Source organism: Myotis daubentonii, chromosome 3 (genome assembly GCF_963259705.1).
Source record: "Myotis daubentonii chromosome 3, mMyoDau2.1, whole genome shotgun sequence".
Lineage (NCBI taxonomy): Eukaryota > Metazoa > Chordata > Mammalia > Chiroptera > Vespertilionidae > Myotis > Myotis daubentonii.
In genome coordinates, this window is record NC_081842.1 from 35722651 (window position 1) to 35748686 (window position 26036).

Genomic DNA, 26036 nt, shown 5'->3' on the forward strand with positions numbered 1-26036 from the left:
ATATAGCAAAACTGCCTAGTTAGAAGAGAACTGTTGTTCACCATAAAATCCCAAAGTATTTACTGTGGAGAAAATTTTTCAGAAAACTGGAAATTCTTAATAAAATCTAGGCATTTTAACATTCTAAGTTATTTGAAATAACTAATGAATAGAATTTCTTGACCAAACCCTTTGTAATAATGAGCCCCCCCTTTTTTTAAATGACTGTTGATTTATTTAAAAACAATTCAGATGCAAAGGTTGCATAATTTCAGAACATAGAAATTTTTATTTTTTGCTGGGGTGTTGTGGAGCATCAAAATTAATATAAACGATTTGATAATTTAAAATACTGTTTTAAAGGCAGCAAAATTAAAAGGTAATCTTAGGCAGACTGGACTTGAACAGGTATTTATTTACTTATTATTTGGAATGTTAGGCAATATTTACTAAGAATAAATGTTTCCTCTATCACTTTGAGAGGCTGGTATTTTTATAATCATTTGTATATCAAACTTGAACATCTTTTAGAGTACATTTTTAGACTGTTAAAATTAATATCTTCAAATTACTAAAAAGGTGTTCTCATATTCCCTTAAATTTAGTCAAACCGCCATAATATATATGATTTATATAATATTTCTCAGGTAGAGATACTGTGAAAAATGATATCAGATCAATGCATTTTGAACAAATTTCTGTATTACAAGTCTAGGGAGATGCAAGCACTTGGTTCATTATTCTTAGTTGCTTTTTCAGAGTTTTCCTTCTTGGATTTAGTGGCATTAAAATCAGTACTTACAAATAAATCATGTCTTACACATGAGCTAGGTGCTCAAGATAGTGTATTTCTTTTCTGGTATTATTATTATTATTATTATTATTATTATTATTATTATTATTTTAAGTTTACCTGGTATTATTTTTAAATAAATATTTTGAAAAAAAGAAAGATGCTAGAGGCATGATAGTAAATCTCCTTGAAAACACCACTATCCCTGGATGACAAGTTAGTAAAGAAATCTACAAGGAAACCAAAACTTAGAGAAGTGCTGTGGCAAGTGATGGAATCAGAGACCTACAACTCTGAGGATTAATAGCAGGTGGCACAGGGAGCAGTCAAAGAGCTGTGACTCAAAGAAGAAATAATGCAATTCTTATGGCATTGAATCATTGAATCAGCATTCATAGTTCTTCCATAAAAAGAACATGAGTATAAACAACTTTTAGTTTAAGAATAATTTCTATCTTTCAAAAATTGTAATCCTATTCAAGTTCCCTCAGAGAACAGATCAAGAGATGGAACACTCTATTTCATTTTATGAGGTTTGTATAACTTCAGACCAAATTAGACGGAAATGATGCCTGAAAAGCATTGCATACCAACTTTTCTTATAAAAATAGACATGAAAACAGCAAACAAGGTGTTGGCAACATAAATTACATAATAGATAAAATCATAATGCATTCTACTAACCAGAAATAATCTTCGGAACACAAGTCTGAGTGAATGTGAAATAAGTCGATTAATATAATCCATCATATTAAAGAAAAGGATAATGTGATTATCTGATTAAATGCATTAGAATTTCAGATAAAATTCAATACTCATTCATCATAAAAATTCTTATCAAAATAAGAATGAGAGGAACATCTTTAACCTGATATTTAAAGTACAATGTGGATGCCCTCCATTATGCCCTATTAAATAATATGAAACCTGGAAGACTCTCAGAAACCCGATACTGGATAAAAAAAAAAACACCCCAAACAGGTCACAAAGAATACATAGATTAATTATAACCACCATGCTATAAGTTGCTAAGAGAGTAGACCTTACAGTTTTCACCACAAAAAAGAAATGATAGTTATATGACGTGTTGGAGATGTTCACAAACACTATGGTGGTAATCATTTTGCAGCATATAAGTGTATCAAGTCAACATGCTGTACACCTTAAAGGTACATGATGTTACATGTCAAATATATATATCAATAAAGCTGAAAAAATACAATATAAACCCTGAAAGTGGCTTTTCTTTTTTGGGACCCAAGTGCCTGATTTAACCTTTGATTGCTGAGTCATCCATTTTAAAGAGGCATCTGCTTTAAAGAAGGCAATCTCTAATAAAAACACATCACCAGCCACACACTAGATGAAGAGCCGGGCAGCCTCCCCATTGGGCCTCCTTCGTTTTAGATACCTTGGTTAACTTTGATGACTGGCCACTTGGGCTACTTGTTTTTTCCCTTCCTGTACTTTCCATTCCTGCTGTTAGGTTTTAAATTCAGCAATAAAGAGTGAGCCAGTAAAACCTGAGGTGCCCACCCTCAACCCCAATAAAAGCAGAACCTCAAGCCTGTTCATGTGGGGCTCTCTCTCTCTCTCTCTCTCTCTCTCTCTCTCTCTCTCTCTCTTATCTTCTCTATCTCTTCTCCCCATGACTTCACTAGGTGTCCCCCTATTACATCTTATGTACTTTAGGGCCTGTAAGTGATAAACATGTTTCCTTCAAAGTGTCCCAATTGTTATGGCTGAAGGCTGTCTTGCAATCATAGTAAGTACCAAAAGACTTGGTCCAGCCCTAACATTGGTTTGGAAAGGAGAGATGTCAGTGGGAAACTCTCAGGGCTCAGGTGAGTGCCCCCAGGCATTTCTAACAGATGACATTACTATCATAGACTGAGACCTTCACATCTATAATAAAAGTATAATATGCTAATTAGACCAGCCATCATCCTGGACGTCCTTCTGGACCAAGTCACGGTGGGTGGGGGCAGAGGCAGAAGCAAAGGCAGAGCTCCCCCCCCCCAGCCACCATGGTGGGTGGGGGCCAAGGCAGAGGCAGAGGCAGAGTCCTGGGTCCTGAGTGCCAAAGGGAAGCCAGTGACTGCAGCCGGGGGAAGGAAGGCCCACTCTTGCACAAATTTCGTGCATCAGGCCTCTAGTATAATACAAGATATCAATTATATTAAGGTACAAACTCACAAAGTGAAGTAATGAATTGTTAAGGACATATACATACATGTACATTAAATCTACTTAAAAAGGGAGAGTGAGACCAGGCACCAAGAGGGATCCCCTAGGCTACAACATACCCTTTAAAGAAAAAAAGGCTGGATTTCTCCAGGAGCCTTTGCTACCAACAACCCCAGCAGTCCTTACCAGTACTGTGTGTACCCACAGCCTTTGCCACTGAGAAACCTAACAATCTTATAACAGACAAAATAGATTTCATGTCAAAAACTGTTAAGAGACAAAAAGGGTCATTGTATACTTACCAAGGGGTCAATTCATCAAGAGATTATAATGATTGTATAAATAAATATATATATATATATATATATATATATATATATATATATATATATATATATCCAACATTGAAGTCTCTGTATTAGGCAAACATTAACAGATCTGAAGGCAGAAACAGATATAAATGCAGTAACAGTATGTGATTTCAGTACCCCACTTTAAACAATGGATCTATCATCCAGACAGAAAATCAATGAGGGAATATTGGATGTGAACTACACTTTGGCCAAATGGACCTAAGAGACATATACAGGACATTCTGCCTAAGCACAGCAAGCACATTTTTCTCTGGCACACATGGAACACCTCCAGGATAGAGCAGGTGTTAGATCACAAAGTAAGTCTTTACAAATTTAAGAATTTTTAAATTATATCAAACATCTTTTCTGACTGCAGTGTTTTAAAACTAGAAACTAATAGCCAAAAGAAAGCTAGAAAACAATACGTAGAAATTAAACTGCTGAACATCCAATATGTCATGAAAAAAATCATAAGGAAAATGAAAAGAAATACCTTGAGAAAAACAAAAAACAAAATGTAAACAGAACATATCAAAACTTATGAGATACAGCAAAAATAGTTTTAAGAAGAAGTTTATAAAAAATGTAGGAAAAAATAACTCAAATAAGAAACCTAACTGTACACTTCAAGGAACTGGAAAAAGAAGGGTAAAGTAAACCCAAAGTTAACAAAAGTGAGGAAATAAATATCAGAGCAGAAACAAATACAATCGACTAGAAAAACGATAGAAAAGATCAATGAAACTCAGAGCTTTTTTTTTTTTTTTTAAAGATAAAATTGGCAAATCTTTAGATAGATGATGAAGAAAACAAAAACAAAAACAGAAGACTCAATGTCAGAAATAAAGCAAGACATTACAACAAACACCACAAAAGTAAAAAGGAATGTAAGAGACTGCTATGTACAATTATGCTTACAAATTGGACAACCTAAAAGAAATGGATACATTTTGAAAAACATGCAACCTACCACGGGTGAATCTGAAGAGACCTACAGCTAGAAAGAAGACTGCGTCAATAATAATAAAAAAAAAAATTGCCAACAAAGAAAACCCAGGGCCAGATTGTTTTTACTGGTGAATTCTACCAAACATGTCTTCTCAAACTTTAAAAAAAAATGAAAATAGTTTTATGAGACCTGCAACACCCTGATACCAAAGTCAGATAAGAATACTACAAGAAAGGGCCCTAGTCGGTTTGGGCTCGGTGGATAGAGCATGGGCCTACAGACTGAAGGGTCCCTGGTTCAATTCCAGTCACGAGTACATACCTCAGTTGCAGGCTCCTTCTGGACCCAGGCCCTGGTCAGGGCATGTGCAGGAGGGATCCCATCTTGTGTTTCTCTCACATCAATATTTCTCTCTGTCTTTCCCTCTCTCTCCCACTCTCTCTAAAAATCCATGGAAACATATCCTCCAGTGAAGATTTTAAAAAAAGAAAGGAAAATTAGAGTCCAATATCTCTGATGAACATTGATGTAATCCTTCTCAATGAAATATTAAACAGAATTCAACATCATGTTAAAAAGGATCAATTATTATTTATCCCTGGTATACAAGGATGGTTAAAATATGCAAATCAATAAATGTTATACAACACATGAACACAATAAAGTGTAAACATCATCTCAGTAGATGAAGAAATATAAATAATATATAATAAGTATTAATAATAAATGATATATCTTAAAAGCCAACAGCTCACATCATACTTAACAGCAAAGAGCTAAAAGCTTTTCCTCTAAGATCAAGAACAAGACATGGGATGCCCACTCTCTCTACACTTCCATTAACCTATTACTAGAAGTTCTAGCCAGAGGAATTAGTCAAGAAAAATAAATAAAAGTGATCCATATAGGCTAGGAAGAAGGAAATTTTTTCAGTTTGCACATGACATGATCTTATATACAGAATACCATAAAGCTTCACTTTTAAAAAATATTAGAACTTATAAATGAATTTAGTAAAGTTGCAAGATATAAAACCAACATAAAAATTAGTTGAGTTTCTATACACAGCTAACTATATTGATTTTTTTAAAAAAATAGAATCCCATTTACAATGACATTAAAATAATAAAATACTTAGAGATAAATTTAACCAAGGAAGTGGAAGACTTGTACACTTTTACCTTTCAGATACCCTAAAATGGTCTTAGGGATCAAGGGCTCCAGAGAACACACTTTGAGAACTACTATTCTAAATCAATGGTTCTTACCTTTCCTTTTGTTTTTATAGTAAAAACAAACAATGTAATATTAATAAATTGATTAAAAAACTATAGTGATAATAATATCTATCACCTACCTAAAGCATCTAAGGTGGCAAGTGTACACTTTTATAACATTATTTTGTATAACCTGTACTGAGAAACAGTGAGAGATGTATTCTTGTACTCATTTTATAAATGAGGAAATTAATAAATCTGAAAATGTTGGACTAGTTTTCCAATTAAAAAAAAAGAAAAGAAAACTGTAAACATTGATAGAAAAAATTGAAGTATATATATATATGTATATATATATATATATCAGTAAATAAATAATATATCCTGCATTGAATTAGAAGAATTAATATTGTTAAAATATTCATGTTATACAAAGTAATCTATAGATTCAATGGAATCCTTATAAGACTTCCAAACACATTTTTTATAGATATAGAACAAACAATCCTAAACTTTGTAAGAAACCACAAAGTTCCTGAATAACCAATGCCATCATGAAATAAAAAAAAAGCTGAGAGCATCACTCGTTTTGATTTCAAACTATATTAAAAGGCTATAGTAATGAAACATTTTGGTATCGACATACAAACAGAATAATGATCTGTTTGATATAAAGTTATCAATGAAACCAATCCAATGAATGGTGAAACAGAATCAATGAAACAAAATAGAGGGCCCAGTAATAAGCCCATGCATATATGGTCTGCTCCTTTTGACAAAGGTGCCAAGAACACATAATTGTGGGAAAAACTGGATATCTACATGCAAAAGAATGGAATTGGATTCTTATTTTACACTGTTCACAGAAAACCTCAAGTTGAATTATAGACCTAAATATAAGACCTGAAACTGAAATACTTCTAAAAGAAAACAAAACAAAAGGGAATACTTCTTGACATTGGTCTTGCAATAGTTTTTTGGATTGACAACCAAAGCATATGGAACAAAACAAAAATTAACAAGTGGGACTATATTGAAGTAAAACACTTTTGTATAGCAAAGGAAACAATCAACAAAAAGGCAACCTATGCAATGGAGAAGATATTTACACACCATATATTTGATAAGGGCTTCAATATCTAAAATATATAAGGAACTCATACAATTCAATAGCAAAAAGACCACAAATAGCCCAATTTAAAAATGGACAAAGACCTGAATAGACATTTCTCCAATGAAGATGTACAAATGACCAACAGATACATGAAAGATGCTCAGTCTCATGAATCATCAGGGAATACAAAGCACAACCGTGAGCTATCACCTCACATGGGCTACCAATTAAACAAGATATAGCAAAAGCCAGCAAGGATGTGAAGGAAAGGTAACATTTTTAAACTGTTGGTGGGGACGTAAACTGGTATAGCCTTATGGAAAACAGTATGGAATTTCCTCAAACAATTAAAGAAACCACACAGAGCTACCATATGATTCAGCAATACTGCTTTTGGGTATATATCCAAAATAAATGAAATTGATACATAGAAGAGATATCATATTGTTGTATACATAAAATATATAATAATAAAATTGTAATATGCTAATTAGACTGAACAACCGAATGACCCTCTGGATGACCTTCCAGACAAAGTCAGGGCTGCAAGGGCTGAGGCAAGCTGTCGCGGCTGCGAGGGCCAAGTTCCTTGCATGAATTCCATGCATTGGGCCTCTAGTAGTAACTATATACTGTGTTATTTTTATACTGGGAATTACTAGCCAAAGTATGAAATCAAGCTAAGTGTTTATAGTCTAAGTAGAGGCCTGGTGCACAAAATTCATGCACTCAGGGGCACGGAATCCCTCAGCCCAGCCTGCACCCTCTTGCAGTCTGGGAGCTCTCAGGGGATGTCAAACTGATGGCTTAGTCCCACTCCCAGCAGGGAGCAGGCCTAAGCTGGCAGACGGATATTCTTAGCGCTGCTGCGGAGGTGGGAGAGGCTCCCACCACCATCCCTGTGCTTGCCAGCCATGAGCCCAGCTTCTGGCTGAGTGGTGCTCCCCCTGTGGGAGTGCACTGACCACCAGGGGGCAGCCCTTGCATTGAGCATCTGCCTCCTGGTGGTCAGTGTGTGTCATAGAGACTGGTCATTCTGCCATTGGGTCAATTGCTTATTAGCCTTTTATTATGTAATATGAATGGATAAAGAAAAGTGGGGTATGAAAAATGGAATATTATTCAATTTTAGTGAAGAACATGCCATTTGTAACAATATAAATGAATTTTGAGGGCACTATGATAAGTGCATTGATTCTGTAAGCCAGACCAAAAAACACAGATACTGCATAATATCACGTATATGTGGAATCTAAAAAAAGAAAGAAAAGAAAAAAGTTAAACTCATAGAAACAGAGTAGAATCCTAGTGGCCAGGGATTGGGGGCTATAGGAAATGGAGTGATGTTGGTCAGAGGGTACAAATCTTCAGTTATAAGATGAATATCTTCTGAAGATCTGATGTACAGCATGGTGACTGTAGTTAATATACTGTGCTGTATACTTAAATTTTACTGAGAGATTAGATATTATGTGTCCTCAACACACACAACACACACACAAACATACACACAAAAGTAACTATGTGAGCTGATGGATGTGTTAATTTGATTGTGATAATCATTTTATAATATACATGTATACTGGTCATCGTGTTTTATACTTTAAATATATACAATTTCATTAGTCTATTGCACCTTCAAAATCCTCACTCTCCTCCCCTCCCCCCAAAAAACAAAAACAGAATAGAATACAGACCACTAGTCTTATCCAGAATAAAAATAAAAACAATATAATTCTTTAATCACCTCTTCCATAACATTTACATGGTACTGATGATTGATCAAACTAGATATTAAAAAATAGAATAGAAATAGAATTTAAAAATATAGAAAACAGCTGGGACATTGTATATTATTACATCTTCCTTTTAAGCTGTGTCAATAGACCTACTTTTTGTCTCCAGCAATTCCTTCCTTTACTATTGTATGTATTTTTTTTTTCATTGTGTGTACTTTTATTCCATTTTTTGGAAGTATTTCATTTTGGTTTTCTTGAATAAACAGGGTCCAAAAAGTAACAACTATGGATGAGAAAAAAATTATGTATGGGCAAAAAAAACAACGATTATCAAATATTCACTTAGGTGATAGTTTGGATAGCAAAAAAATTCTCATAAGAGGATATATATCTACACTAATAAAAGAGAAAAATGGTAATTGGCGTACGACAATACCCTTTTCATTGGCTAATCAGGGCTATATGCAAATTAACTGCCAGCTAAGATTGGCAGTTAACTGCCAACTAAGATTGGCAGTTAACTGCCAACAAGATGGCAGTTAATTTGCATATGTAGGCACAATGCAGGGAGGCGAAAGGGAAAGCAGGAAGAAGCCCCTGCCACTGACAGTGATCGGAAACCCAGGGGGAAGCTAAGAGCTGGGGGGCAGGGCAAAGGCGGCCCTGGGGCCGCCTTTGCCCTGCCCCCCAGCCATGATCGGAGAATCAGGTGCCTTTTCCGACCTGGCCAGTGATAGCAGGAAGTAGGGGTGGAGCCAGCAATGGGAGCTGGGCAAGGTCGAAGCTGGCAGTCCCAGGAGCTAGGGGCCCCTTGCCTGGGCCTAAAGCAGAGCCGACGATCGCGGGGCTGCTGCAGCTGTGGGTCCCCGCTGCCCGGGCCGGATGCCTCCGCCAGAGGCGTCCTGCAGGGGCAGGGGTGGAGCCCGCGCGATCGTGGCGCCCCCCGCTGCCACTGCAGGTCCCTGCTGACTGGGCCAGACGCCTAGGCCAGAGGCATCAGACCTGGGCAAGGGGCCGATCCTGCGATTGGAGGGTGATGGGGGTCAACGCCTGAGGGCTCCCAGGATGTGAGAGGGGGTAGGCTGGGCTGAGGGACACTCCCCACCCCCGACACCAGTGCACGAATTTCGTGCACTGGGCTCCTAGTGTGTGTGTATATATATATATATTTTGGGGTGGAATGGTGATCTTGTGAATTCCATCATAAAACAAAACAAAACTTTATTGGATTATAATCTTTTAATTTCCTTGTCAGATTCTGTCTAGGTTCTACACATATTTTTAACAGATTCTTTTCTAGGATATCATAAGCAAAAATATATAGTATCACTATGGATTATGGGATATGTATAGAAGTAAATATATAGACTTTAGCATGCACACACAAAAGAATAATTTCATATTGCTTTGAGAAGCTGTGGTTGGTTTTACCATGATATACTGATTTTATTGTATATCATTGTGGTCATAGCATCATGCAATTTGGCATGTAATTTGTATCAGAGCGGGTTCTGTCTCTATTAGTTGCAATAGCAATAGCTATATGTTAATCACATAGTTTTATCTACACTAATAAAAGAGAAAGATGGAAATTGACCATACCTTCTCCATGCCCATCAGCCAATCAGGAGTGAGTATGCAAATTAACTCAACAAAGATGGCAGGTTAATTTGCATACACAGGCACTGAGAAGCTGGGGGCAGGGAAGGACGCTTGCATCGTCACCATGGCGACGATGCAGGCGTTTGCACCACCCCAGCTGCTCAGGGGCTCTGGGCAGTGTGGGAAGGCAGAAAGGTGGCTCCGGGCCTGATCAAAGGTGGAAACGGCAGCCAGGGGAAGGATGGCCAATTCTTGCACAAATCTTCGTGCATTGGGCTTCTAGTCCTATCTAATAAAAGAGAAACATGGTAATTAGCGTACAATCACAACCCTTCCCATTTGCTAATCAGGGCAATATGCAAATTAACTGCCAGCCAAGATGGCGGCGGGCAGCCAGGCAGCTTGAAACTAACATGAGGCTTGCTTGCTTCAGTGATGGAGGATTCCAACATTCCCCTCCTGCCGCTGCAGGCCTCTGAGCTGCAACTCTAAGCAACTATGTAACAAATATAGAAGCTAAACAAAACCTCTGAAACCTGCTTTAGCCCGCCGGGCTTCAGCCAGCAGGATCGCAACATTGTAAGCAAAGGCCAGAAACCTACTTTCAGCAGTGGAGGCCTAAGAGCTGGAGCCAAGCCTCAGAGCTAAAGCTGGCCCAGAATAAAAAAAGAAAAAAGAAAAAAGGAGCAGTTTGGAGCTTCAGTCACCCCCAGCCTGAAAACAGCCCTCAGCCCCTCACCCAGACTGGCCAGGCACCCCAGTGGGGACCCCCACCCTGAAGGGTGTGTGACCAGCTGCAAACAGCCATCATCCCCTCACCCAGGCTGGCCAGGCACCCCAGTGGAGACCCCCACCCTGATCCAGGACAACCTTCAGGGCAAACCAGCCGGCCCCAACCTTTGCACCAGGCCTCTACCCTATATAGTAAAAGGGTAATATGCCTCCCAGCACCAGGATCAGTGGAGCCGCAAGGCCTCCTGGCACCGGGATCAGCATGACAGGGGGCAGTGCCCAAACCCCCTGATCACCCTGAGGCTCTGTGTGTGACAGGGGGCAGGGCCACAACCTTCCTATCGGCCCTGCTCTGTTCCTGACAGGGGAAGGCGCCCCAACCCCCTGATCAGCCCTGCTCTGTGCCTGATAGGGGGGCGGCTCCCCAACCCCCTGATCGCCCTGTAGCTCTGTGTGTGACCGGGTGTGGCACCCCAACCCCCCTCCCCCCACGGGCCCTGTTCTGTGTGTGATGGGGTAGAGCCATAACCTCCCCATCGGCCCTGTCCTGTGAGAGTGGCGGTGCCCCAACCCTCTGATCGGCTCTGCTCTGTGGGTGATAGAGGGCGGCGCCCAAACCCCCTCATGGGCCCTGCTGTGTGCATGACAGGGGGCAGCGCCCCAACCCCTGATTGGCCCTGCTCTGTGCGTGACAGGGGGTGGCGCCGCAACCTCCCCATCGACCCTGCCTTGAGTGTGACAGGGGACGGTGCCCCAACCCCCCAATCGGCCCTACCCTGAGCGTGACTGAGGGTGGCATCACAACCTCCTGATCGCCCTGCTCTGTGCATGACAGGGGGCGGCACCCCAACTTCGCAATCGGCCCTGCTCTGAGCCCGACCAGGGGCTGCACCTAAGGATTGGGCCTGCCCTCTGCCACCCGGGAGCAGGCCTAAGCCAGCAGGTCGTTATCTCCCAAGGGGTCCCAGACTGCGAGAGGGCACAGGCCGGGCTGAGGGACCCCCCCTCCCCCCTGAGTGCACAAATTTTTTGCACTGGGCCTCTAGTCTATATATAAAAGCCTAATATGCAAATTGTCCCCACGAGAATTCGACCCGGAGACTGATTGCTCGTTATTATGTGCGCTGACCACCATGGGGTGGCACAGAACGAAGAAATGCCCCAGCCGGCAGCCAGAAGGAAGGCCCTGGCTGGCAGCTGGAAGGCCCCTATTGGCCCTATTGCCAGCCAGGCCTAGGGACCCTACCCATGCAGGGATTTCATGCACTGAGCTTCTAGTATGAAATAATAGTAACAGTAATACAGAACTGTCTTAACCAGTATGACTCCTAGTTTTTGAACTGAGTTTTAAATGGATTGTGTCCATAGAAGGATCAGAACAAATAAAAGAACTCGTTGGAATTAATCACTCTGTTCTCTTCAGTCCCACAGTGCTTTGTTAACTCTTAAGAACTTAATTCATTCTGTTTTGATTTAGTGCGATTTCTGCGCAAGCTCATCACCTCTACCTAACCGGGAGTTTCTTGTGTAGTGGCCCATCTCATTCATCTTTCATATCCACAGCTATTAATAATTGTCCATATATGAAACAGTCACAACTAAAAAGAATAAAGATTTTCTTATCTTTTTATAATGTGCTTTTTAAATTTCTTTCAGAAATTTGATACCACTGTACAAAAGCGAGGATGACACAGAAATTTCAAAGACGATTAAGGCTCAGTGGACTTCTCTGGGCCTAGATGATGTGCAGTTTGTAAATTACTCTGTGCTGCTGAGCCTGCCAGGCCCTTCTCCCAGCTCTGTGACGCTGAGCAGCAGTGGCCAATGCTTTCATGTTAATGGCCAGCCTTGCGATGGAGAAGCCAGAACACACCGCAGCCAAGATCTGCTCTCCTCATATGCAGCCTATTCTGCCAAAGGAACTCTCGAGGTAATATGACCATTTGTCTCTGTCAGTTACAGTGAAATAGAATTAGAAAACAGCAGCTTTCATCTAAAGTGAACTAACTGGCAAGATGCAACATACAAAAGTAACTGTTAAAAGTCCTCAGTGTGGAGATGCCAGGGAAGGAAAAGGAAGATTTGGATTGCCTGGCACTTGACTTGTCATATTTGGAAAGTGAAAACACGTTAGAAGAATTTAATTCAAAAGTGTTGAACATGTGACTGAGTCATTCACATTTCCCTTAGTACATAGAGTACATGTTCATTTCATTCTTTGTTTTTGAAAGGCAGATTTTAATAGATTGCTATGGACAGAAGGAATAGAGGTGAGGGCAGTGGAAAATTGATGTGATTATTCACACTTTTAAGATTTGAAATAGAGTACTTCCACTTTCTTAATGGAAAACACCTGAGCTAGAAGGCCAGCTGTGGGTTATTGCTTTGTTATTTTCTGGGTTAGTTTTTGTTGTTTTTTGGTGCTGTGTTTTTTTGGCATTGAGGTTAAGTGCATGGCTTCTAGAGCCACATGGACAGGTTTCAATCTCAGCTCTCGGGCTGTTTCCTCAACTCTGTAATGTGGCTAATCATATTTCCAATATCATAAGGTTGTTTTGAGAATCAAATTGACTAATATATGTAAATCTTGGAGGACAGAGCCTATTCCAGCCGTGGGCAAACTACGGCCCGCGGGCCGGATCCGGCCTGTTTGAAATGAATAAAACTAAAAAAAAAAAAAAAAGACCGTACCCTTTTATGTAATGATGTTTACTTTGAATTTATATTAGTTCACACAAACACTCCATCCATGCTTTTGTTCCGGCCCTCCAGTCCAGTTTAAGAACCCATTGTGGCCCTCGAGTCAAAAAGTTTGCCCACCCCTGGCCTAGGCCGTAGTAAAGACAATTTCCCAGTTAGATACAATATATAACTGGTCACTAGTTTTCTTAAATAACAAGTGGTCTGTTTCCTTGTAAAAATATCGACTTAATGAGTACATTTAATCTTTTATAAAACTGTAGATTGCTTTATTTAATACAAATGAAATAATGTTATGTTTCTGATTGTTGTTCATTATTGCCACAGATTTTTAAGAATCTAACTTCTGATTAGCTCTGATTAATATATGAAATATTTAACCCGGATGGTATTGCTCAGTGGTTGAGCATTGACCTATGAATCAGGAGGTCTCTGTTCGATTCCCAACGGGGCATGTGTCTGGGTTGCAGGCTACATCCCCAGTAGGGGGCGTGCAGGAGGCAGCTGATCAATAATTATTTCTCATCATTAATGTTTCTATCTCTCCTCTTCCTCCCTCTGTCTGATATAAATTAAAAACATATTTAAATATCTATTCAATAAAGGATCTAATAAGGTATTTATATGGATTTTTAAAGCTCTAGTTGTATTATGATTTTCAAAAGCAAAGCAATTTGTAGGTGACTGTTTTACATGCATATGGAGTACTTGCATATTTTATGTACATGTTTTAGACAGATGTATTATTGATACTCACATATTCTAATTAATAGAACACTAGTAATTTTTCTGCATCCCTTCAGATCATTTCCTAATTCAAATCAAGCTTGAGAGGTTGCTGCTGCTCAGGCATACCTAATTTTTTATTTTGAGTACATTGTGTTTGCATGAATTTCTATCAGGCAAAGCCATTAACAAGTTCCTAAATTATTCTAGTTTGACTGCCAGCAAAGCTCCCCACTACTTTGCTTTTGACAAGGTTATTTGTAGAAGAGGAGTGCCCCTTTTCTTTGAAGAGCTGTCATGTCCATTCATCATGTGACTGTTTGGGATAAGCTTCCAATTTTTGCTTTTTGGTAACAGTCTAAACAGCATTTGTGATATCTGAGATCTACTTGGAAAACCGGCACAGTGCCAGCATGATGGATGGTGTACTTTGCAACTTCTTTGTAATTCATCGTGCACTGGAAAGGTGACATTGTTTACCCCATCATAATGACAGGTGGGTCAGTGAAAGGGTCCTAAGGAGAGTTGTCCTGTCAGATGCAAAATACATATTAAGATGGATACATACATAATTTAGCATGAGTGAGGTTAGCTTTGGGGAATAAACAGTAATTTATATTTTTATTAAAAGGCAAATACCCACTATAATATCATCATGCTGTTAAAGACATTGGTAGTGAGTGTTGACAATGTCTAGTCAGTTTTACAAATAGAATATATGACTTCATGTAATCCCTGTGCAATTATGTCTTGTGTCCTTTGTGAAACCCACACAGATGCAGAAAGCAAAGGGAACAATTAATATTTAATATGGGTTGGTCAGGTTGGGTCAGCCATGTTTTTAGTTTTGAACAGGGGATTTGTTTTTATTCCAATACATTTTATGGGTTTTAGAGTGTTCTTTCTATTAAGTATTCCTTTGTGTCTGAAAGACAAACCCAATAATGCAATTTTGTGTAGAAATTTATTTTCACCAACTTATTTACTGTGCTTAAAATATTGATATCAACACATTTATCACTGCCTCATTCCTCAGAGAACCCAGGCTAGCACCCTTCCTGATCAGGTGCACAACTGTGGGTTAGCCACTTCAATTCTGTAAGCGTTTATGTTTTTATTTTTATAAGAGGAAACATACTAGTATCCCAAGTGGTTGTGGGAAAGAAATTATAAAAATCACGTAAAGTGCCTGGCACTTGGAAAGCACTCTATAAATGTTATTATTATGTGGAATAAAGTAGATACATTCAAATGGGATAAATTAGGAAAATATCAGAACTATCTACCATAAGATTTGGAAGCACAAACTTTTTACCCTGCTGTCTGATTATAATGGTCCTGTATTCTGTTTAACATGACAAATATCAATCATCAGGGAGGAAAATGCTTTGAATATATATATATATATATATATATATATATATATATATATATATATATATATATATATGGCTAAGTGACCATCTGGCCAACCAGCCGGTAGGTATTATGCACACTGACCACCAGGGGCAGACAATCAATGCAGGAGCTGCTGAGCAGCAGTGACTTGGCAGTGGCAGTTCTTGGGTGATGCACCTGGAACCAGAGAGGAGGGAGCCCAATTCCAGGGTGTGTCACCCGAGAACCACCCTCTTGCAATCCGGGACCCCTGAGGGGATGTCTGAGAGCCAGTTTCAGCCCAATCCCCACAGTCCAGGCTGAGGAACCCCACCTCCCAGAGGGACCCTGCTCACTCCAAAAACCACCTTTGAGCCATGGCTCCACCCCAGGTGCAGCGGCTGCGGGGGGACAGCGGGAGGTTGACTCCAAGGCCTGTCAGGCCTGTTTCCCCCAGTCCCGCCCCATTGGCCACCTTCTAATTAATTTCCTTTCAATGTGCACTAATGTAAGTAAATAATAGACTATATATAAGTCCCTGATTATATTTTTAATTAAAAACTGAAAATCAAATAAACTAGGAATAAAGTATTTGTTTTTAATTTTTACATTATTATTTTTAAATCCTCACCTGAGGATATTTTTTCCATTGAATTTTTTTAGAGTAGAGAGGAGGGAGGGGGGTTGAGAGAATAGAGATAGAGATAGATAGAGATGAGAGAGAGAGAGAGAGAGAGAGAGAGAGAGAGAGAGAGAGAGAGAGATAAAGAAAAAGAGAGCAAGAGAGAGAAACATCCATGTAAAAGAGACACATGACACATTGACTGGTTGCCTCCAACATCAACCAGGGCCAGGGATGGAGCCTGCAACTGAGATACCTGCCCTTGACTTGGAACCAAACCCAAGATCCTTTGGTCTGTGGGCTGACAGTCTATCCACTGAGCCAATCCATCCAGGGCAGAAGTATTTCATTTTTGAACGCAGAATTACAAATTCTGTCAAGTTGGTCCTGAAGAGCAGTGTTATCTTTGTTGTGTAAAACATCAAGACATAGTTTAACGTATGAAATTTGAACACCATCAAATAATTTGTTAAAATGTCTTAAAATATAAAAATATAACCACTGCATGGAATCTTTGAATAACTTGCAAGTCAGATGTCTATTTTCGCATGGCTAGGAAAACATTGTCTTCCTGTTTTATTTTTAATATTCTTAAACAAAAACAAACTTATCAGTGTTATGACAAAAGGCAAAGCTATATGCATTTGGCTCTGAAGGATTCCTGTTATAGATAAAAATTTCAGAAGCTAAAGGAGTGGAATAGAATTGTATGAGTATGAAGATTAAGGTACTTTCTCACCAACAGAAAATGTAAGCTTGGAGCTGCTTTTCAATGTTGAAAATGATTTTGCTTTTTTTTTTTTTGTCTTTCTTTTCTTCTCTTGGGATCTATCTTTTGATCAACAATGAAAAATTGTGAGATAAATAGCTGTGAACACAATTGTATAAAAGTTATTAATTTTAAAAAATTACATACAATACCTTTGCCCAAATCCCATGTATTCCTGATATCATGAGCTTTGTGCACTGAATTAACAAAACAATTTCATAACTTCTGCTAATTTGAGGATAATAACCATGGGACTAGTTGCCACATATTATATATATATTTTTTTTCCAATATTTAAAATTTAGACAGAAACATTTACAAATAAAGAAGTGATCTATCACAGCATATTGTCATAATTAAATATTTGTGAGAAAGGTTACATCTTTTATGTGGGAAAGAGGACAAAAGCATATAAAACTAAAACAAATATGGACATTTTAGTGAGAAAGTGTTTTACTAGAGACTTCTAATTTGACTAAAGTTACCTGTAAAGTTTCTGAATCTCCATAATTAAGTGTAATTTGACAGAAAAGTCTAGGTCAGCCTTTTTATTTTTACTTTTGATATGATTTAAAGCATACTACTTATAAAACTAAGTGGTAATGTAACTTTTCCAGCAGATTTAATTTATATTTTAATTTCCATAAAATGCTAGCATTTAAATATGTAGTTTTCATGTAAGATTTACCTCCCTGCAGAACTAGAGAGATCTGTGCAAAAGTTGATCCTTAGGTTTATGCACTATTTTGATACACTAAGATAAATTATTTTAAAAGACAGAATTCTGTCATATTACTTTCACTGTCTCCGGGAAGAGTTCTCTTGAATGAATTAGCAACTCCTTCAATATCCTTGCCTTAATAAGTTTAATATCATTTATTAAATGAAGTTTCCTATGATTGTTAATATTTTCCTATATATTTTAATTTGATATGGAAAGAGTAACTGACTAATATAGCACTTAGCCAGCTGGGTCTCCCTAATAGAGCAGGAAGCCATCAACATTCAGCAAATACACGCTGAGTGCCTTTTGGATGCCAATCATAGGGGACAAAGTGGTTAAAAAGAAAGCTTTGGACATTGCTTATATGTAGTTGGAAGTCTAATGGAAGAAACTGGAAGCCAGGTAAACAATTACAAGACTCCATGGCTTAATACTGCTAACTTAAAACATAAGTTATTTAAACATCCTAAACTTTAGTTTCCTCATCTAAAAAATGGACAGATATGGCTACTGAATATGAATGTTCTAAAGATATACTGGAATGATTGATTCCATTATACAATCTCTATAGAAAATGGGTAGCAAAGAGGACATAAACAGTTTAGTATTATATTCTTTTTCTTTTATATCATGTCATAAATCTGGCCTAGTTTAATCATTCTCATAATACACACTTGCACATGTGCATTGACATACACATTCACATTCATAACTTCTGCTAATTTGAGGATAATAATCATGGGACTAGTTGCCACATATTTTATATATTTACATGTACACTTTTTCCAATATTTAAAATTTAGACAGAAGCATTTACAAATAAAGAAGTGATCTATCACAACATATTGTTCATAATTAAATATTTGTGAGAAAGGTTACATTTTTTATGTGGGAAAGAGAACAAAAGCATATAAAATAAAAGTTTTCATGCAAGGATAGTTGAATTAAAACAAATATGGACTTTTTTCACAGACTCAAAGGCTTTCTAGTCGATTTCCAATTCTCTAACAGCTAGGCTTTCCTGTGATCTTCCTCTTGCCTTTATCTCCTTCTGCAGTTGCTCACTTCATACCCTCCTCGATTACTTCACTCTTCCCACATTGTCAAGCCTAAGAAAAATCTTCAACCCATAGTCAAATCCATAACTATTTCAGTTTTTTAAAATAAATTTTTATTTATTTTAGAGAAGGGAGAGGGAGAGAGAGAGAAAGAAACATCGCACAAGACTTGTAGGCCAATTACAGCAAGGCTACAGTATTAGGTGGTTTGGACAGCACCAAGAACAATGCCATTGGGTAGAAAGTGAGATTGCACTCAGATTCCACTTCAAATTTCATATACCTTTCATCCAAAGTCATAGAGACAACTAAAAAAATCAATGATTATGCCCTGGCGGTGTGGCTCGGTTGGTTGGGCATCGTCCCAGGCACCACAAAGTTGCTGGTTTGATTCCTGGTCAGGGCACTTGGATTGCTGGTTGGATCCCCAGTAAGGGGGGTGCAGGACGCAGCTCATCTATATTACACTCTTACATCGATGTTTCTCTCTTCTCCATTTCTCTCTCTCTAAAAATCATTAAACTATTATTTTTTTTAAAAATCAATAATTGAATAGTGAGTGGCAGGAAATTGCCTTCTGTTTTTTTGATGTTTATTTCCGGAAAGGGGAAGTTCAATGGTCAGATAGAGTTTACCTTCTAGATCAGCGGTTTTCAACCTGTGGGTCTCTACCCATTTGGGGGTCCAATGACCCTTTCACAGGGGTCGCCTAAGACCATCGGAAAACACATATATAATTGCATATTGTTTTTGTGATTAATCACTCTGCTTTAATGAGGTTCAATTTGTAACAATGAAATTGGGGGTCACCACAACATGAGGAACTGTATTAAAGGGTCGCAGCATTAGGAAGGTTGAGAATCACTGTTCTAGACAAATCTAATGGAAGATAAAGAATTTCCTCAAATTACCATTATATCAGATACAGGGGTGGGCAAAAGTAGTTCCATAGTTGTTACAAATAAATAATATAATAATTAATAATAATTAAATAAAAAAAACATGTGTTTCATAGCCTCACAACTGTAAACCTACTTTTGCCAACCCATGCATATACTTTTCTGAGATACTTCTATCTCCTGGAACATTTTGCAGAAATTACCCGCTGAGCTTCCTTCTTTGTCCTCAAGCACCTGGAACTGGTCCATCAGCTCTCTTCCTAGACTTTCAAGGCAACGACCCTATTTTCCCATTGCTCTCCAATCTCACTCAGGGAGATGATTGAGTCCTTTCAGAATGTTTAGTTCAGGAGCAGTTTACCAGAGCTGTTGTTGTTATTATTATTTTTTAAGAGTTTTATTCTTGGTTTACTATAGCAAAATAGAGTAAATAGGTTAAACATGGGAATGGCGGTACATTTACAGACACTCTCATCATCACTTGTTGTTGGTGAAAATGTAAATGGAATAGGATTAATCACTTTTACACTAATTTATTTCATCCATTCTCACTTTGAGAAAGAATAATCTAGATCCAGTTTCTATATACTTCTTTTGTTTCTAGGATTTATAGAACAAATGAGGCTAAATCTTCTTTTTAGTCCACAAACCTTCTTATTGCATTTTTGGTAAAAACTGACTAACTAACCAACATACTATTACCTCTCTCAGCTGTACATCTCAACTGTTCCTTCTAACTGTTGAGTACCACCTGACAGTTGTTCCTTCCTTCATTGATACATTCCTGAAAATCCATCCTTATCTAATGCCCACCCCCTATAAGAAAAACAATAACTTCCTCTTTCAAAATTCAGAAGTCATGTTTTCCACCTTAACATATTTGATGTCTTTGTTTCATTTGCAGAGGTCTTCATTCTCTCAGAGTTTGTACTTACCTCTGCCGAAAGGTTCACCTAGGTCAGTTCATGGCTTCTCATCATTTAGATGTGATTTCCTTAGCAATGTCTTCCCTGACTTTCTTATCAAAATGACTCCCCATCCCTCTAAACTACTCTGTCCATATTTTCTTTAGGGCATAGCATAACTGGAATCTTCTGAACTGTCACTATCTTTCTTGACTTTTTTATTGTTGATGTCTCATCAAGAGAAAGTAAACACAGTATAAAGCCAGTTTTTGTAACTCGTTTTCCTCCATACCTTCAGAAGCTAAAATACAACCTGACCCATGTGGTTGGAAAATAACAAACTTTTCTCTTTAATACCCCCTCTTTCTTGGACTTCCATAATTTTTGTTTTCTCCTGTTTATTTTCCTAGTTCTATACATATATTTTATGATTTCCTTTTTAAGATATATAGTTTTAACTTTTAAAATGACTGTTTAATATAAGTGGGTAGAAGGGAAAGATATTCTGGCTGATTTTTATTTTGAATATGTTGGCCAAATAATGCAAATGAGTAAATATTCTGTAAGGGCCTATTTGTTAAATCTGGGGCCACTTAAAATTATTTTTTCTTACTGATAATTTGTGTTTTCTAACTTACATGATTTTGTCTATTGACTTTGGAGACAATAGACTTAAAATATGGAAATGTAATCCTGACAGAACTGTGCTTCACTTTGGTTAAATTTCTATGTTACACTTTTAACTTAATTTTATTATCTTTTAAATGGATGTGTACCTGTTATACTATTTTTAAAAAATGCAAATATCTTAAATAATTACTGAATGTCAAGATACTGTATTTAGTATATCATTTTAGCAAATATTTTTCAAGTGTTTATTAAAGGAAAAAATGTGATAAGTATGACATTTTTATCTGATTGCTTAAACCAAACATAGCAAAATGTATCATGTTTCTCATCCTTATTGTTGAATTCAGTTGTCATATACTAGTTTCCCATACTAGCCGATGACCCTTCTGATTGCTTAGAAGTCCATCTTAACTGATAGTACTTGTGCTGCTTCAGTTATTAAATAATTTAAATAATTAAATATTAGTTATTCAAATGAACAATTATTTAATATTAAACTATTATATATTTTATATAGCACACTCCTTATGCCAATCTCTATTTAATTGACTTTGATTAGCTAGAATAATGTTTAGAGAAGCAGTTTGATTCATGGAAGAACTATGATTGATTAGTGATGTCTGCCATGGGGGCGGGGAAGGAAGCAGCAATCGTTTTTTATGATTCAATGCATTGTGGTTTTCCTAATAATGTCCATGATGAAAAGCACTTGCATGAACTTGAAAATGAAGTACTAATAAAATTCTAACAATCTCTGAATATTGAACTCTTTGTAAGTACTAATATACTCATGCTATTTAGAAAGGATAAAGGTAAACATCAGAAATAATTTTGAATTTTCACATTTTTAATAAGCCTAAGCACTTTAATTTAAAGATTATTCAAAAGGTAAATTATATGAGATAGTAGTAAATTTCTAAAATAAAACTTATATTGAGATGAATGGTACTTCTGATAATGTATTTTGTCACTAGGAGAACTGCTTGAGTTTACGATTTCTAATTTTGAGGAGAAAATTACTGTTTTAGTCAAAGCAGGCTTTTCAAACATTCTGTACATTCAGAATCTCTCTTAGAGAGGAGCTAGGAGGATTCAGAGTGATTGATTTGGTTGAAAATGTCAAATCTGAAAATTTCCAAAGCATATATCATTTCCTAAGCATGAATAAATTTTGCTACTTCAAGGTAGAAGAGAAAACGTGGCACTGGATTATTCCTCAGTGTGGAGCCCAGGCCACCCCACAGGTGGATGTCCCCAGAGACACTTCTCTGACCTGGTTATTTTCTATGATTGTTCTTAGCTGATCACAGGAAATAATTTATTCATTTCTGTCTTCTATTGCTTCTGCTTAGGGTGCTTCTCCATTTTTATATAGAACCATAGAAATGTTATAGGTGTGGTGTTTCCTGTGTCCCCACTTGTTCCTGGTAGAAGTGGGGTTCTTGGGATGCCACAAGAATAAGAATTTCCTAAGCCTCCCCCCGCACCACACACACAGGAGGATGAAGTATGGTGGAAAGTTTTATTGATGATGTAATAGTAAGGGTTCATCTCCCTCTGTCTTGCCATGGAAAAAAAAGTACCCTTTTGTCTTCAGCAGAGCTAGGATTATACCCACTCTCAAGAGTTTCTGCTCTATATTAAAGTCTAGTCACGTCCAGTGTCTGGCCGGGTGAGCTTGTGTTCCCAGCAGCCCATTGCGTGTGGCATCTGCATAGCCAAGGACCATGCAGCTTCTAGGGCCACTTGGCAGGCTCAAGGAGCAAGGGAGAAACAGGAGCACAAGAGGAACAAGAGAGAGAGAACTCCTTTGTCTGGGAATCTTAACTGGGAGCTTAACCAATGACTCCTTCTGGATTTCCTGTGCTTTCATTGACTCCACGCCTTAGCCAATTGTCTTTGTTCCCCAGGCTAGACTACATCACCCCACTTTCCTGTACCTGTGTCCATCTCCCCACTTGTTGGGCCCCTGCCCCCAGTGATCTGCAGGGAATGGATCTGTGCTTCTCTGTGGGGAGTGTGAAACTGCAGCTTCCTGGTGAAGCTGCCCAGAGGACTGTGCTTATAATGTCTGGCCTCCCCTTTCCGCTCTTCCTATTTTAATATTAACTAGCTAGTTACAATGGTAACAGGAGCACTGACATAGTAGCATCACTTTTTAATATTTTTATTTTTAGTCCTGTTTATTTAATTGTCTGATTTATGATTCCTTCTATTTTACCATAGGTAGAAGATAATTTTATTTTATTTTTTAGATACATTTTTTAAAATTATTATTTCAGGGAGGAAGGGAGAGGGAGAGAGAGATGGAAACATCAATAAGAGAGAATCATTGACTGGCTACCTCCTACTGGGGATCGAGCCCGCAACCCAGGCATGTGCCCTTAACTGGAATCGAACCCAGGACCTTTCAGTCCACAGGCCAATGCTCTATCCACTGAGCCAAACCGGCTAGGGCAATATTTTAATGTTTAATATTTGTTCTAAAGTGTACCAATCTTCTTCTCTGTTGTCATCTCAATACGTGTTGTGTTTTTTTTGACAAGTATAAAATATTTGATTTTTTGTCTGAATTGTTTCTGTTGTTTTATTTGTTCTCAGTTTGAAATTTAACATATTATTTAAACAAATTTAAAGTGGAGATTTTTTCATATTTTTCTTTGGTAAAAAAAAAGACAAACATTTAAAACAAAACAGAACTAGTTCCATTTTACTCTGTCTCTCTCAGTACTCTCTCCTATCTGTCAATGAAGTCCACAATAGAACAATGGGTGCACATGGAGTAAATAGTTAAACGGGTAATTAGGTTCCTGCTCATTTGACATTCCCCAAAGAGACTAGTTGGGTGTGACTCCATTCTTAATTTTTGCATGTAAATTAATCATAGTAGTCCAACCAGTTGAGTGAACAATTTTCTAGAGAGACACCATACATACAGTAAGAAGAGGTGCATTGCTGCAACTTGAATGTGTGGAAAGAAATGGCTTGACATTTTATCATATCACTGTATATTGATTTGTGTCTAGGAAAAATTCAATGTGCTTTCTTGCAGCTGTGATTTTCAGCTTGCTTGAAGGTAAATAGGAAAGACATTTAGAAAGGACCTGGTTCTTTTGAAAGCAATAAATACATTTTTATTATCACCTGTCAAACCTTCAGAACATTGAGACTTTTGTAATTACTGATTTTTAATGAATAACCTCAAAGTGCATAAGCCAAAATCAACTAATATAATACTATAATATAATAATTCCTGTATTGAGGAATATTTTTGTGAAAAATAACAACCCTATTACTAGTATATTAAAATGCTTTAATGTGTTGACATGTGCTATTTGTAGAAGATGAGTGGAAAAATTATTTAATTGAAATTGCCATTGTTGATGCAAGTTATTGCTATTTTCCAATAATTAAATATCTTTTACAGAATTTTTATTTTTGTAGCTGCCATACCTTTCTGCTATGTACACAACAAAACAACTCACAGACTGGTCTACGTCCTCTCAGACCAGTATGATTTCCCCTCAAACTCTCTCAAATAAGAAAAATATGTTCTTTAATGTAACCAATTGAGTAATAGCCCTGTTTTAAGATTCTCTCAGTGAATCACAAATAATTAGTAGGTAGCTTAAAAATTTGAAGTGGAAACTATGAATTATCTCATTTTTCAATGTGAGTATTAGTATTATGTGATCAGTTATTTAATCAAGTCTTTAAATTCCTAAATCAACAAATATGCATATCATAATGGCATCAGCAAACTCTAAAGTGGTATTAATAAAGCACTGATTTAATCACATTTTTATTGGAAGAGAATTATAATAAAAATATTCTGACAGAAGTTTGTTTAACAAATTAGGTTTTCTTGGCAAATCCATTTGAAAGTACAGCTTTACTTTTCAGAGATATTTTATAAGGTGTAATCATTTTAATTTAAGACAGATAAGTCAACAGTGTATGCAGGGTACCTGGGTGAGAATGGGTACACAATGGACCCATCACTAAGAAAATTTCACTGTACTAGAAAATGAAACATAGATAAGTTTGTGGGTCCTGGGGGGTTGTTAAGAGAGACAGAAACTTGGATTCAAATTAGAATTGAACATCAGAAAGATAAAATTCAGCAGGCAGATAACATTTGAAATGAGTTTTAATGTATTTTGTAAAGTTCTTACAAATGAATATGACTTAATTGCTAAGGAAATACTCTCTATGCCAGAAATATTTCTTCTAACACACTTACCAATCTCTTGGTGGTATTCATATGTTCTTCTAAAAACAGAATTCTTTCTTGAAGTGAGACCTGTATGGAAGCCCTTTTCAAATACTGGCTGAAGTGCATTAGCTCCAATTGACAACCATGGGCATTTCAAGATCTGGATCCTCCTTCTTCATACTTTCACTGCTTGGCACCACTAAGTCCTTATCAACACTTCCTTGCAGATATGCTGGAGATTGAAACAGCACATTTTGTGTTGTAATATCATTTTTCCAGTGAAAAGCATAACAACTATTTTTATAATGGAAATTACAGAAAGTAGGGATGAGATATATCATCTTGGCTCATAGGAATATGTGTTTGAGAAAACCTTCAGTGCAGTACTTTTCAAGGAGTAAGAAAGGGCAACTATATCAGAGGATGCCCATTAGGATCTCCGGAAAGTCATGTCATTTTTATGTTAATAACTGGGGACTTTTAAAATTGAGAAATATTGATGTAGAGTATAACTGTCTGGGATGGGGGGGGGGGGAGGCTATGGCAGAAATAGTAATAGTTTGGGACCATATTCTAAAGTCCTTGAATGCCAGATTGATGCAGGTGGGAGTATAAGTTTTTTCCTTCACAACTCAAGGGGTTATCATTCACACATAGATACATGCACAACCTGAACAGCTTTGCATGATGGACTTTACACTCAATTTGGATAACAGTACAGGGTCTTTGAATTTTTTTTAAG

The 26036-nt window shown here is 37.4% G+C and overlaps 1 protein-coding gene across 3 annotated transcripts in view; it reads left to right on the plus strand.

The window, feature by feature from the left end:
- NAALADL2 (N-acetylated alpha-linked acidic dipeptidase like 2) overlaps positions 1-26036 on the plus strand; it is a 1191965-nt gene that overhangs the window by 648872 nt on the left and 517057 nt on the right. For all 3 annotated transcript variants that reach the window (XM_059687069.1, XM_059687068.1, XM_059687067.1), the window contains one exon: positions 12325-12598. In XM_059687069.1, the coding sequence (XP_059543052.1) occupies positions 12325-12598 (274 nt within the window). The remainder of the gene's footprint in view (positions 1-12324; positions 12599-26036) is intronic.